General features: G+C 42.1%; 1 protein-coding gene across 3 annotated transcripts in view; it reads left to right on the top strand.

Annotated features, from left to right (window-relative positions):
* WDPCP (WD repeat containing planar cell polarity effector) overlaps positions 1-16479 on the top strand; it is a 420756-nt gene that overhangs the window by 201632 nt on the left and 202645 nt on the right. For all 3 annotated transcript variants that reach the window (XM_073672146.1, XM_073672144.1, XM_073672145.1), the window contains exon 12: positions 13401-13524. In XM_073672146.1, the coding sequence (XP_073528247.1) occupies positions 13401-13524 (124 nt within the window). The remainder of the gene's footprint in view (positions 1-13400; positions 13525-16479) is intronic.

Here is a 16479-nt window from a genome sequence, read left to right as displayed (position 1 = left end):
CATCAGCAACATTTTTTAAACATCATTTTTTTTTTAGGAAGTTAGAAGGGTTAAATGTTTATCAGCAATTTCTTATTTTTCCAACAAAACAAACAAAACCAATTATAAACATTGACGCCATTTTAAAATCTGCGCCACTCAAAGTGCTCAAAACCACATTCAATAAGTTTATTAACCCTTCAGGTGTTTCATAGGAATTAAAGCAACGTGGAAGTAAAAAATAAAAATGTTACTTTTTTCCTACCAAAAATGTTGCTTGAGCTCCACATTTTGCATTTTCACAAGGGTAACAGGAGAAAATGGACTGTACAATTTGTTGTGCAATTTTCCCTGAATACGCCGATACCCCATATGTGGTGGAAAACTATTGTGTGGGCGCACAGCAGGGCTCGGACGGGAAGGTGCACCATTTGACTATTGGAACTTAAAACTGTTTGGAATCGATAACGGATGCCCTGTTGCATTTACAGAGCCCCGATGTGCCTAAATATTGGAAACCCCCACAAGTGACCCCATTTTGGATAGTACAACCCTCAAGGAAGTTATCTAGAGGTGTCATGAGCACCTTGAACCCCCAGGTACTTCACAGAATTTTATAACATTGATCTGTGAAAATTTAAACATTTTTCCCCTAAAAATGTTGGTTTTGCCACAAATGTTTCATTTTCACAAGTAGAAAAAGGACCATACAATTTGTTGTGCAATTTCTCCTGAGTATACTGACATCCAATATGTAGTGGAAAATTACTGTTTGGGCGCATGCCAGGGCTTGGAAGGGAAGGAGGCCAATTGAATTCTGGAGCTCAATTAGGCTGGAATAGATTGCGGATGCCATGTCATATTTGAAGAGCCCCTGACATGCCAAAACAGCAGTGACCCCATTTTGGAAACTACAGCTTTTGAGGAATTTATCTAGGGGTGTAGTGAGCATTTTTAACCTTCACAGAATTGTTTATCATTGGGCTGGGTAAATAGAAAATTACATTTTTTTCCACTAAAATTTTGCTTTAGCCCAAAGTTTTTAATTTTCAAAAGGGACATTTTAGGAGAAAGTGAATGGTACAGTTTGTTACATAATTTCTCCTGAGTATGCCAATACCTCATATGTGGTCAATGACTACTTTTGAGGCAGAGTGCAAAGCTCAGAAAGGAAGAAGTGCCATATTGGAGATCAGATTTTGCTGGAATGGTTTGAGGCTGCCATGTCACATTGGCAGTGCCCCTGAGGTGCAAGAATATCAGAACACCCCCCGCCACAAGTGATCCCATTTTACTAACTACACTCTCCAGTGAATTCAATAAAATGTTGTTTTAGTCCCAAGTTTTTAATTTTTAGAAGGGCTAATAGGAAAAAAATGGACCTCACAGTTTGCTGTGCAATTTCTCCTGAGTATGCCAATACCGTAAATGTAATCGTGAAATACTTTTCAGGCACAGTGGAAAGCTCAGAAGGGAAGGAGCGCCATATTGTGGTGCAGATTTTGCTTTTATGGTTTGCGGGTGCCATAACTCACTGGAAGAACCCCTGAGGTGCCAGAACAGCAGAACCCCTCATAAGTGACCCTGTTTTACAAACTACAGTTCTCAATTCATCTAAAGGTACATTGATCATATTAAGACCACTAATGCGTAAAAAAAAATTATACCATTAGGCAGTGAAAAAAAGTAATTAAAATTTTACCACAAAAATGTTGTTTTATCCCTAAATTTTACCTTTTCACACAGGAAAATGGGTAAAAATGGCACCAAATTTTGTGATACAATTTCTTTAATACCCCATATGTGGCTGTACAATACTGCTTAGCCACATGGCTAGACTTAAGAGGGACAGAGCGCTATTTGACTTTTGGAGAGCAAATTAGTTTGTGGACTCCAGACACAGAGCCCCTAAGTGCCAGAAGAGCATAATCCCCCTTTAAGAGACCCCATTTTGTAAATTACATCCCTCTGGGAATTTATCTACAGAAGTAGTGATGACTTTGGCTCCATGGGTGTTGTCCAGAAACAAGCAGCAGTGGATGTTGCTGAGTGAAGATTGCAAATCTGCCATTGTAGTGCCCGTACATTGTAGTGCCCATACATTCTAGTGCCCATACATTGGGCATAGCTCATGCTTCTGGAGACATGCTCCCGTAAATTAAGTAGGCTCTCATTGCTACAGAAATGCCAAACATGTGGATGCTAAATGTGGTTTAGGCCCATTGTGGGGCTTAGAAGGGAGAGGGGCATTTGTATTTGGGGAGCGTAGAATTTGCTGGATTTCTTTTGCGGGGTGAGGAGCCATAGCGCTTTTACAGAGCCCTTGTGCTACCAATAATGCTTAAGCCCCCTATATTTCCATTGACAGATGATGGACCTGAGTGGGAACTTGCTTTTTTGTGGATTGAGTTGAAGCTTTTATTGGGAATATTTTGCATAACATTTTGGGATCACATTTATCCTGCTCTCTACACTGAGCAATTTCATCGGTGTTTCCATCTAAATTTCTGGATGACATGATTCAGATGAAACCCCTGAGGGATCCATTCCCTATAATGAGGTAGCAGAGTTAATCTGGAGTCCGTCTGGCCTTCTTTCAGAGGTGCACAACACTGTGGCCAACCGCACTTTTATCCACTCTCAAAAAGATGGACACCCCCACATCATAGGCCAGATGTTGTCCATAGTGTTTCCATCAGCCTCGTTATAGGGAATCTTCCGTCGGGGGTTCCGTCTAAATCACGTATTTCAGAGATTTACAAGGAAACTCGGCACAAGCTCTCAGCACAGAGAGCAGGATAAATGTGAGCTGACACTTCCTGCTTTCTGAGGCAGAATGAATAAATCAAAAGCAGGTGAAGAATTGGTTTTGTTTATTTTTGTATGCAGTTCCTCGTGCGGTATAAGTAAGAGGCGCAGTCGAGGGTGTACAATAGATCGGCAAGGGTGAGACTCTTCCACCCTGGGGATTGGATACTGTTGCTAGTACCTATGGCAGAGAGCAAATTTCTGGCCAAGTGGCAGGGCCCCAAATGTTAGCAACGTCAACTATAAAATCCATCAACCGGGGAGAAGGAAGCCCTACCAGGTGTACAATGTCAACCTAATCATGCCGTGGCAAGCTAGGGAACACATGGAAGCCCCTTATTTGCTGGTGAAGTTGGAAGCCAACATGGAAGATGTCAAGGTGGCAGAGACTTTGTCACTTGCCCAAAAGCAGCAGTGCCGAGAGTTGCTACATTGGAACAGAGACCTGTTCTCAGAATTACCAGGTTGTATTTAGGTCATAGAGCATGAGGTTCTCACAGAGCCTCATGTTCGTGTAAACTTGAAGCCGTATCGGAACCCCGAAGCCCGCCGAGAGGTAGTCTCAAAAGAGGTGAAGCAGATGCTGAACCTGGGGGTCATTGAAGAGTGTAAGAGTGGCTAGTCCAGTCCCATAGTCTTAGTGCTAAAACCAGATGGAGAATGACGATTTTGAAGTGACTACAGGAAGTTGAATGAGGTCTCTTAAGTTCGAGATGTATCCAATGCCCCGTGTTGATGAACTGATTGAAAGGCTAGGGCCGGCACGATACATTTATCACTCTTGACCTCACGAAAGGGTATTGGCAATTTCCTCTATTCAAAGTTGTCAAGGATAAGACTGCCTTCTCTGGCCTTCACCAGATGGATGTTTCCAGTACACAAGAATGTCGTTTGATGTTGCAAGGAGCTCCGGCCCCCTTCCCGAGAGCAATGGACTATGACCTAGCTCGCCACAAGAAGTACGCAGCAGCCTACCTGGATGACATCATGATCTTCAGCCAGAATTGTGGAAGCCATCTGAGCACAGTCCAGGCAATACTTGATGCTCTAAGGAAGGCGGGGTTTTCTATCAACCCTAAGAAATGTGCCATGGAAATGGGGAAGCCAAATACATGGGCTATGTCATAGGCAGGGGCAAAATCAAGCCTCAAATAAATAAAGTTGATGCAATCCAGAGTTGGCCACAACCTCTCTCAAAGAAGCAGATCTGAGCATTCCTGGGCATCGTGGGCTACTACCACCGATTTATCCCAAACTTTGCCATGATAGCAGCCACTCTGACAAACCTCCTTAAAGGTAGGAAGTTGGCTATGGCCAATCTTGCTGGCATCGGACTTCTCCAAGGAGTTTGATGTGACACATGTCGGCCTGGGTGCTATCTTGTCTCAGGAGTTGAAAGGGGAAGAGCACCCGATAATGTACCTAAGTCGAAAGCTATCTTCCTGCGAGAAGAGCTACTCCTTAGTGGAGAAAGAATGTTTGGCCATCAAGTGGGCGTTGCACACTGTAAGGTACTACCTCTTAGGGAGGAAGTTCAGGTTAGTGGCGGACCATGCCCCGCTAAGTTGAGTGCGGGAGAATAAATGAAACCATGCCTTAGTGAAGTTCCTAGCACTTCAGGACTTCAGTTTTCATGTGCAACATGCATGGAGATGTGGATGCCCTCTCAAGGGTGCATTGTATGTTGGCAGAAGGTGCCAAGCCCCCTGGCTTTGGGCAGAGGGGGGTGTATATAAGATGACCGCCAGACAGGTCCTCAAGGGGATTTATGTGTCATCAAAGTTGATAGCCTCAGTGATGTAAGCTTGGAAAAGCAGGCTCCAGTACATATAGTGCTGAGAAAGTTAATAGGGTGTGTCAAGGGCCGGGTTTAAGATCAGTCAGAAAGATGAATTGGACTGGCTGCTAACATATCCCTAATTCAGGGCATGGTACGGCAGATATAAAGGAGACCAGATGTCACATTCAGTGACTGAGAGTGGAGGTGAGAAGTCCTCATGTGTTAAGTCTCCTGCCATAGTCTTTTGTGCTGGATGTTATGCTGTCCTGGCGAACCGGACCAACACATATGTGCCACTGTACTTGGACTATTTTTGTTTTCCTTACGCCCAAGAGCCGTTATAGTATTTAGTTACTGTACTGTTTGTGAAGTTTAAATAAGCCTGCCTGGACATTGTTTAAGAAATTGCTTCCCATGTATACCTCAAGCGCTGCCGAGTGAGTGGAAACTTTACACAGTGTAACATGTTGGCCGCTGAGGTAATTCCATAGTAATTACCTCCCTAGACAAGAGGAGTGTGATTTGCTAATTAAAAATATTTATGAATTTATTTATGATATTATTTATTTTTATTCCCAAAGATCCCCTTTAAATTTCTAGATATGTTTAAATTGTAGTCCTTAACTGTTTCTTTTGCTCATTTTAAAATAAGAGGAATAAGAATCTGTTAGGATCTGAGGTTGTGGGTTGTAATAATCACCTGGGCAGGTTAACGATGCAACTATTTTTTATTTCTTACGTCCATGGTCTTACAGCAACTCCGGGTAGATGGCCACAATGCAGTGCCCACAGGCAGGAAGATCCCAACCCAGGGCTGGTAGTTCCACTGGCCCTACTAGGCGATATTCACTGTCTCCCTACTTTTGGTTGGCCCACAGCTTTTGTATCTCCCATCGGTATAGTCTGCAGTCACAGCCTATGCTCCTCCAGATGACGGATACCACGATTGTAGCGCATGTACCCAGCTCCAGCCGGCAACAGCAATCCTTTGGATAGTTCCTCAAATCCAGTAAACAGATACCACTACCATAGCACGTGTATCCAGCTCCAGTCGACAACAGCATTCCTTAGGATAGTTCCTCAAATCCAGACGACAGATACCACAACTGTAGAACGTGTATCCCGCTCCAGCTTGCAACTGACCTCCAATCTCCATAGTCCATCCATACATGGGCACTAGGATGTAGCCTCAGTAACAGATCCTCGCCCCTCGACATCACCGCACCAACTCACTCACTAAGCGTGGTTTATTGTTCTACCTCTCCTGGGATCAGCCCTCTGGTTGGGCTCAGATACTAACACCCTACCCCTTTAAACATTTGCTAAAGGTAGCTCAAAGGGTGAAGAATGTTCTGGAATCCCAGTCTCTAGCCTGTCTGCAAGGTTGTGTGTTAGGGATGCCCACTGCAGAGAGGAACAAAGACACACATGCCACCACCAAATGCAGGACAGAACTGCTAATGTAGGCCTTATGTATACATGAGATTCAGCCAGCAAGTCTTCCTCTGCTTACTGTCACTGAATGGAAACATTGATTCCTGAAGCTGAACACTTTCCAGGAGAAATTTATGCACATTAAACTGACAAGCAAGCAAATCTCTAATAAAACACAAGATCGATGTAACCGGTGCTCCATGCTGGAAGAAGTCTGTACCCCTTAGAGCCATGGAATCCGCTCTACATCTATTGGTCCAATAGTGTTTAGTCCATGGCCAGGTCCTCACATAACTTTTATTTTCTATCTTAATATATGATCTTTTAATGTTACAGTCCCAAACCCTCAGACTGCACTACTGGGCAATTCTGATCACCCGAGCAGTGCAATAGCATTCATCAAATGAAACCATTTACAGACTTTGGGACTCTTCTTATATTTAAATATTATATAAAATTATATAAGTCATGGAGAGCTTGATTATTCAGATTACCATCTATATCGGTCATCTTTGTCTTCACATAACTTTTTTGTTCTCGCCCAGCCAGCTATTATGTGTTTTCATTATAAGATGATCTGAAAGTTTACAAGATGACCATGACATCATCACACCAGACAAAAATCAAAAAGAGAGTAGTGTAGCATAAGCCTATAGTTTGTAACCAGAAGAAATCCTGTCTAAGCATAAAATAAAATGCTAATTATTGTTTTGACAGTTTTCATGTGAATGGGGATATTCGATGAGTAGATTTTTGTAGTCTTTTGTTTAAAAAAAAAAAAAAAAAAAAAGGGAATACAGAATGCTCACATCACACATCCTCGCTGCTCCTGTTCCTAATCTGCTTGGTCCCTTGTTGGTCTCTAATTTACTTGCAGTTGTACCTTCCTGACTCAGGGACACAAGACCTCTGCAGCCAAACACTGACTGCTTCAAAGAAGCACTCCCATGAAGATTTTTTTACTAAATCTGTGTGTATACGTATGTAGTGTGGGGTGAGTGTGTTAATATACTCTTGCTGTCTTCTCCAGTATCCAACGCCGTTCTGCTCCTCTTCTTAGTGACGTCACCGCACCTCAAACTATCAGGATCACTCCATGCTCTATGTGTAAGCTGAAAGTCTCTTTTACAATGTAAGTCTATGAAGTCTCGATCTGACGCTTCATAGAATTACATTGTAAAAGCCATTCCGGGTCACATAGCATAACCCGCACAGTCTACAGAGCGGTGACGTTACTGAGAAAATGAACAGAACGTTGCTGGACACCGGAGAGAGCAGCAGTAGGTGAGTATGCTAACAGACTGACACTACAGTACATACATACAGTCATGGCCGAAAGTGTTGGCACCCTTGGAATTGTTCTAGAAAATGAAGTATTTCTTTTGTTATACTCATGGTTATTTCCTTTGTGTGTGTTGGAATAACACAAAAAAAAGAGAAAAAAGGGCAAATTGGACATAATTTCACACAAAACCGCAAAAAAGAGCTGGACAAAATTGTTGCCACCCTCAACTTAATTTTTGGTTCCAGCCCCTTTGTGATAAATAGCTGCAATCAGGCGCTCTCAACTGGAATTTTGGACCACTATTCTTTTGCAAACTGTTCCAGGTCTCTCATATTTGAAGGCGCCTTCTCCTAACAGCAATTTTAAGATCTCTCCACTGATGTTGAATAGGATTTTGATCCGGACTCATTACTGGCCACTTCAGAGCTCTCCAGTGCTTTGTTTCCATCCGTTTCTGGGTGCTTCTTGAAGTATGCTTGGGGTCATTGTCCTGCTGGAAGACCCATGACCTAGGACGCAAACCCAGCTTTCTGACACTGGGCACTACATTGTGACCCAAAATCCTTTGGTAATCTTCAGATTTCTTGATGCCTTGCACAGAATCAAGGCACCCAGTGCCAGAGGCAGCAAAACAACCCCAGAACATCTTTGAACCTCCACCATATTTGACTGTAGGTACCGTGCTCTTTTCTTTGTAGGCATCATTCCATTTTTGGTAAACAGTAGAATGATGTGCTTTACCAAAAAGGTGTATCTTGGTCTCATCTGTCCACAAGCTGCTTTCCCAGAAGGAATTGGCTTACTCACGTAAATTACTATAATTTTCTGGGAGAAATACTTCATTTTCTGAAACAATTTCAAGGGTACCATCACTTTCGGCCATGACTGTATATACACATATTTAGTTAAATCTTCACGGGAGGGCTTCTTTAAGTAGAGCCTGGCAGAGTATCAGGCTGATCAGAATAAGAGCAAGGATCGGTGAGGCGTGTATTGCTTTTTTTTTTTTTTTATTAAGCCTTTTGTGAAAAATGTTTGCAGCACTGGGGTCCTGGGTTCAAATCCCACCAAGGACAACATATGCAAGGAGTTTATATGTTCTCCCCTTGTTTGCGTGGGTTTCCTCCGGGTTCTCCGGTTTCCTCCCACACTCCAAAGACATACTGATAAGGAATATAGATTGTGAGCCCCAATGGGGACAGCGATGATAATGTCTGTAAAGCGCTGTGGCATTAATGGCGCTATATAAATGAGTAAAATAAATAAAAATAAACTACTGGACAATTCTTTTAAACTGGTTGTAATAATAATTTTATGTTTATAGCGCCCACATATTCTGCAGCACTTGGTTTTGCCATCATAAACTGGTCGTCTCATCATAAAATATGTCTTTAATGATAAAGAGCTGCTTAACAACACTTGTATAGATGATTTCCTTAACCCCTGATAATATACTTAATTTTACCACAGCAAGCACAGATAATCAATGATCTGAAAGTCTCAAGTCCATAAAACAATTTACCAGTGACCTTCTTTGTACCAAGACTAATATCTTTCATTAGCAAAAATTAGAAAGTAGAACGATATAGATTGCACAATATTGCATTACAATATTTCTTTAAAAATGTGGCAAAATCCATATATTAAATATTTATTATGATAAAGTGCAGCTTTGTGCTGATCCTAAAGTCAATAATCTTACAAGAAAAAAATGTATGTTCTGTACTGAGCTATACAAAAGAGGACAGCTCATAATGGAGCACTGCTGGGCTCAGGAATATAGAGTTGTTAGCAGTGAATGTGAGGCGGGTTGGTTCAATGGCGCTAGGAGATCCAACAACATAGCATGCAGAGTTTAAAGTTACAGCGGTAGTGAGATGTAAGTATCTTAAGAGTAGCTGCCAAGATAGCGACTCGCAGACTTGAAAGCGCTTGTATCAAAAATGACATGCAAGTCTGTTTTTCCTAGAGACTACAACAAGACAAAAGCTGGAGATCTACTTGTATAAGCAATAGGATGTTTGTTTCTAGTCTTAGTAGTACTCATCTTGGTAGAAAAAGATACAAACTAAGTGCTGGCATGTCTCCTTCTTGTGTTCATGTTCAGTATGCTCAGACTAGGGCAAGTGCAAGCAGTAGATATAATGTACAAATGGCTCTGTAGCGTATCATTGCAACTGGAGAATTCATGATCGATATGTCCACCATTTTCTGATGCACTTCTTTGGAGCGGGTTACTATTTTATAGAATAGGTATTTAGGTATTTTTCAATATAACACACATGTTTAGAAGAGCGTATAATCGGTCCGAGTGTTGTCAGTGTACACCATAGATTGCACGGGGAATTCATGAACCTATTGTAGTCAGAGCAGACCACGGACTAGAATAATGCCTGCAATGAATGGCCGCTTTGGCTCCCGTCCACAATACGGACAAATGCACGAGGCTGCACGTGGAGCCCGTTACATCCACAATTTGTGGTAGTGATTAGCCCAATTTTCAATACGGCGTTCTGAACCTGGCCAAACTGATAGTAAATTTTCCCTGTAAGACTTTGAGCCTAATTATTTATTTATTTATTTTACTCACTTATATAGCGCCATTAATTCCCCAGCACTTCACAGACATTATCATCACTGTCCCCACTGGGGCTTACAATCTACATTCCCTATCAGTATGTGTTTGGAGTGTGGGAGGAAACCGGAGAACCTGGAGGAAACCCACACAAACAGGGGGAGAACATACAAACTCCTTGCAGATGTTGTCCTTGGTGGGATTTGAACCCAGGACCACAGAGTTGCAAGGCTGCAGTGCTAACCACTGAGCCACCGCGCTGCCCCAATAATTAGCAGAACATTTGGTCCCTAGTCACTGTTCCTCTGAGTTAGGCATTCCCAAATAACACAACATAAATATTGTATAGTGTCTAAATATATCAGTGCAGCCCCCAGCTATTGCATCCCACAGAAATTTGCATCCCTGGTTGTTTTGGAGGGTGATAGTAGCATCCCTCATGGGCTAGAGTAGATAAGAGGGTAAAAGTGAAAACCCTAAGTGATCTTCAGTGGTGGTAGGTCTAGTGTAGTGCGGGGGTTGTTTCTATGTTGGTTGGTGGTCTAGAGTAGTGAACGTGTTAATGCCTTCATTCTTGTTGGACTAGTGAAGTGAAGGGGTTTAATGCTAGCATTTTTAGTGGTCAAGGGTCGTAAAAGGAGAAATGCCAACTTCTAGGACATTGAAGAGAGTTTAGTGCTGTACACCTAGTCTTCATCCATGTTGGTCAAGGACAATGAAGAGGGTAATTACAGAATCCCTGGTAGTCTATGGCAGGGAAGGAGGTTAATGTCAGCACTCATAGTGGTTTAAATAAGTAAATAGGTTAAAGGGGTAGTCTGGGACTGACGTTGATGACCTGTCTTAAGGAAAGGTGATGGATATTAGATCGGTAGGGTCCAACACCCAACACACATACATTGATATAAGCCTTGAACAGGGCAGAACACAGCAGCTCCATACATTGCTTAGTGGCTGCTGCCGACTACTGCACTTTATCTCCCATTTACATGAGCTAAGAGGACGGTAGCACTGTTGCTTTGCAGCACTGGGATCCTGGGTTCAAATCCCACCAAGGACAACATATGCAAGGAGTTTGTATCTTCTCCCCGTGTTTGTGTGGGTTTCCTCCGGGTTCTCCGGTTTCCTCCCACACTCCAAAGACATACTGACAGGGAATGTAGATTGAGAGCCCCAATGGGGACAGTGACGATGATGTCTGTAAAACGCTGTGGAATTAATGGCACTATATAAGTCAGCATAATAAATAATAAATTACTTTCTTGATTTTTATCAAATTACTAAAACATATAATTTGCATATGTGGCATCTTTAAAAAATAATGTATAGTCTGTAATGGTTTATACATACTGTTCAGTTGGGGATTGCATGAAATAAAAAAAGTGACAGTCTTTTTTCAGAGAAGAGGATCTTATACTGGAATTCAGATTAGTAGTCACAGTCACAAATTTCACATCCATTAAAAGCGTTTTCCATTTACAGATAATGAAATCTTTGAGTAACGAAAAGTTATACAACTTTTTCATATATTTTTGGCCTAATGTATAAAAACTACCCCAAGAAACTTCTGTTGCTAAAAACATTTCAGCCTTCATTTTTGTTGGCAATCTTCAAAATAAAAAAGATAAATTGAATGATTGCTATGGGCAGAAAAGTTGAAACTTAACTTGCATTGACTGGACTACGCCTTTCTCACCTACCAACAGGATAGGTGATAACTATCTGATTGGTGAGTGTTTGACCTCTGGGACCCGCTCCAATTGGCAGATCAATTCCCTAATGGGGAATGTTTATTCTAGGTGTTATGATTCCACCCCTCAGTGTATCTGGCATACAGTTACTGACGACTCAGCTGTCTAATCTGGTACATGGGAGTGCTGAAGCTGTCAGTACTTTGACAGCTCAGTGTCCAGTCTGGTGCAGGGGCATGCTAAGCTGTCGGTGTTTCGATTGACAGGTCGGCCGGCCAATCTGAGATTTGGATGTGCTGGCTGTCTCAAGGTTTTCATTGCCCCAGGTGATTGCTCTGCTACTTAGCTGGGCTGTTACTCCCAGACCTCAGCCAGACGTACATTCAGCTAAGTGTGGTTTGTCTCTCTGTACCTTGTGCTTGTTGATCTTTCGTTGCCTGACCTTGGACATCATTCTGACCATCCGTCTGTTTAACCCCTTTGTTCTGATCTGCGTTCTTCTTGGTATTTTGACCTCGGACCGTTACCTGACTACGCCTTTTGTCTCTTCCCTCTGCTTATGACGTACCCTCCTGGCTTTTGAACTCTGACTCCTTGACTATCCCAATTCACGGCTTGTCCATGAAAGTGACTTAGCGTTACACTAGCTTAAAAAATGGTGCAGCAGGTTGGACACCCGACCACCATTCTGTATGGGACTGCCAGAAAAAAGCCAAGCGCAGCACTTAGCAGCCAAAAAGTGAATGAATGGAGCATAGATCATGCATATGCATTGTGTCTCCATTCTGACAGAGATAAAAGTTCACTGTTCTGCTGATTGGTGCTGGTCACACTGGACGGACCCCCACTGATCCTACAAATAGCAGATAATGTTTTTTCACTGGTCAGCCCCTTTAATCAGAGTATGAAATACATTTTTGCAAACTTCTAAGATTCTTTTGTGTTTTCCTTCCTCACAGTTTTGAATTTCTGTTTGCTGTCAGGGAATGAGAACGTTCTTGCTTTCATTCAGATGCTGCGGTAGCAGTGTTGTAAATACGAGTTCAAGAAAACTCATTCACATGCAGTGAAGAAAATCCACAGTGTAAATTGCCCATCACTGTGCTTTTGAAACCCCCCAGCATGTCAATTTATGCTGCGTAGGTTACTGTGGACTCACCTTGTGGATTTTTCTGCAAAAATTCTGTAGTGAATACAACACATGTGAACATACCCTTATCATAGAATGAAATACTTCAATAGAATAACAAAAATTACGCAGATAAATTAAAGATAACTCAATATTGTTTTCACAGCTCCAAGACTCCATGCTACACCCTGGCATAATTACTTTGTAATCTCAGCCAATATCTGCAGTTGGTTTGCTACCATAATGTGTATATATTCCAGCATAATATTAAGGCTGACATCCAACCGACGCATGCAGCAGACTGCTATGTCAACCTCTGGCTACCAATGATTGCAGTAAGGCGATATCGAAAAACTCATTCATTCTTTTGCCCTTTGCAGACAGGCATGGCCACATGAGTTCACACATTGCCTTATTCTCTCAAAATCAAGATATTATCTTTTGCCTTATGTAGCGTAGCTTCTTTTAGGTGCTGACCGCCAGTGGAATAGCCACACAATAACTGGACATAACCATTATTTGCTCTGCTCTGGTGCTCAAATTCTGGATTAAGACAGTGGTTCAATATTCTTATTTTTTTCTGATTCATGCTGGGGAGAGGAGATTTCTTATATTTGTTATGGCACTATTTTCCTAAATTCTTCAACCTATGTCGCAGGTCTGATTTGTATGAACTAAAGTATTTTTCTATAAATTCCTGGCATTTCTTATAAACACAGGTCAGTTGGAGGCCTGCCTTGGGACCTTCTATTCACCAACCTGTCCTCTCCTGGACACCATCATAATGGAGTATCGAGACCCAATCAGTAGATATGCCCGGAGATTTTTCCACCATCTTTTGAGGTAAGAAATATTTCTGAAGTAAGTCACCAAATTGTACTTTTCATTATTCTGACATTTTTCCTTAGACCAAATTGTTATAGGGTTCTCAATCTTCGAAGCTATGGCAGTGACGCCAAGTTCTCACCAGCCATTGACATGTCTAGCTAAAGATACAGAGTGTCGGAGTTCTTTTTGCAATTGATATTACTCTTTTCTTCAGAGCACCCGAATAGACCAGTGAGCGACCCCTCTCTTTTTTCTATTAATCATTTTTGGGATCCCGCTCCTGGAGCATTGCAGCAGGTACGTGTTCACACTATTAGAAGTTTGACAGCCTTTTTTCTGACCATGTGTCCCTCCCATTCAGTCACAGGTGGTTTTAACTAGCTCTACCAGCCCATACATTGTAGGTTAAAAGCCCAAGCAAAGACATATTGTCTATACAGGCTTACAGCCCAAGAGTGGCATATCCAGTGGTAGCGTAGCGTAGTTTCCCATCATACGAAGGTGACCTTGTCGTGGTTGATGGGCACACATAAATTGGCCAAATTATGCGCAAAAAACCTTCATTTTTCAAAGTGACATTAGTCTAGATACTATATTTCTTATATTTTCATGTATGGAGTGCCGAAGTTCTTTTTGTAATAGCTAAAGATACAGGCAGAGTATCACCAGTGATGGCTACTGTTTACACAGTTCCTGTCACAGTCTCTATTCGCATTTTTCACACTTCTGCCTTTTTTGCCAAAGTAAGAAAATTAACCTGTATTTTCTGGGCTCCTGTGTAGATTTGCATTGGAGAATATCTTTGTCACGTAGTGACTAGGGACTGTGGGCACATCCCCAATCCATCGAACTAGGGGCACCCTAGTCTATCCCTGTCCCCTGATTACTCCTGAAGGTGGAGACACGGGGGTTCACGTGCCTTGCTATGCACCTAAATTAACCCTCATCTGTCCCCTCCCCCACCCAGGGAGGTGGGAAGTTGAAGTGTATAGGATTATACTAGCCAGACAAACAAGGGAAGACTAACAGAGATAAATGAAAACTAAAAACATACAAAATACACTCACCGAACAACAGAGTGGAACACAGGGAAGGTATAGGAAGGTGAAACCAAATAGGAGACGATGAAGATGTGCACACAGACAAACTCAACGCAACAATCTCCTGAACAATCTCCAAACACGAACTTCACCTCCAACTCATTAACCAGGCAGTAAGAACTAACACTGGCAATTCCCATATAGCAGAGGTGAGTGGCCAACACTGAATAGATGAGATAATCCAGGTTGGAGATCTACAGGAGATCAACTGAACTGATTAACCCTTGCACTGCCAGCAAGGAAAAAAAACTGCACTGTTTAATAAAATGGTGAAGTTCTTCTAACCAGTGCAGGAGTTTGTGAAACCAGACACCGCGGTCTTCTGGCCCCTCTCTGTCGCGGTATACTTGTGACAACCTTATTGTATGAAGCAATCACTTCTGCTTAGGCTGGTGATAGCGAACTTTTTAGACACCGTGTGCCCAAAATGCAATCTAAAACCCGCTTATTTATCGCAAAGTGCTAACACTGCAATTTAACCTGAATACTGAGGTTTTAGTTTAGAAAAACAACTCGTACATTAGCGTGCTATAGAGTCTATAGCAAAGAGCTTGTAAGCACTGCACTCCAAGCCAAAGATACTAGCCACCGACTGCAGAGGAGGTCTGTTCTTGAGAATGGAGAGGATTTTTAATCAAAAGTAAAATTGCAAAATTGTTTGTTTTTACAACCTTTTTCCAACTGTAATCCTTCATCATGATGAGAATAACCCTTTATACCAGGGATGTCGAACTCAAATGCGCAGAGGGTCAAAATTAAAAGCTTGGACAAAGTCGCTGGTCAACCTTGATATTTGTTAAAAAAAATGTCTACAATTGTGGAAGTTTTTCTTTATCAAATAAAATTATTAACTTTTGGAATTATATTGGAATAATATAATATATTATGTAAGAGCAATAAAAAGCACATGGCCTAATTTAACTATGTAATAACAAAGGATAATAAACCTTGAATAAAATAGATAATGAAGTATGATGCAAACAAGTGTCCCCAAACACAGTATGATACCCCCACAGTGAGTTCAACCACAGTACCCTCCACACACACAGTATGATGCCCCTACTGTAATCTCCACACAGCCCTCCATACAGTATAATGGCTACAAAAAGTCTGCCATACAGTATAATAGCCCCACATAGTGCTCCATACAGAATAATGGGCCCCACATAGTGCTCCCTACAGTGTAATGGGCTCCACATAGTCCTCCATACAGTGTAATGAGGCCCCACATAGTGCTCCATGCAGTATAATAGCCCCACATAGTGCTCCATACAGTATAATGTCCCCACATAGTCCTCCATACAGTATAATGGCCCCACATAGTGCTCCATACAGTATAATGGCCCCACATAGTGCTCCATACAGTATAATGGCTTCACATAGTGCTCCATACCGTATAATGACCCCAGATAGTCCTCTATACAGTATAATGGCCCCACATACTGCTCCATACAGTATAATGAGGCCCCACATAGACCTCCATACAGAATAATGGCCCCACATAGTGCTCCATACAGTATAATGGCTTCACATAGTGCTCCATACCGTATAATGACCCCACATAGTCCTCCATACAGTATAATGGCCCCACATAGTGCTCCATGCAGTATAATGGCTTCACATAGTGCTCCATACCGTATAATGACCCCACATAGTCCTCCATACAGTATAATGGCCCCACATACTGCTCCATACAGTATAATGAGGCCCCACATAGTCCTCCATACAGTATAATGGCCCCACATACTGCTCCATACAGTATAATGAGGCCCCACATAGTCCTCCATACAGAATAATGGCCCCACATAGTGGTTCATACCGTATAATGAGGCCCCACATAGTGCTCCATGCAGTATAATGGCCCCACATA

Source organism: Phyllobates terribilis, unplaced genomic scaffold (assembly GCF_046119375.1).
Source record: "Phyllobates terribilis strain yellow unplaced genomic scaffold, ASM4611937v1 Scaffold_3__8_contigs__length_932513732, whole genome shotgun sequence".
Classification (NCBI taxonomy): domain Eukaryota; kingdom Metazoa; phylum Chordata; class Amphibia; order Anura; family Dendrobatidae; genus Phyllobates; species Phyllobates terribilis.
The sequence above is the reverse complement of the archived record's forward strand: the minus strand, read 5'-3'. Positions and strand labels throughout refer to the sequence as shown.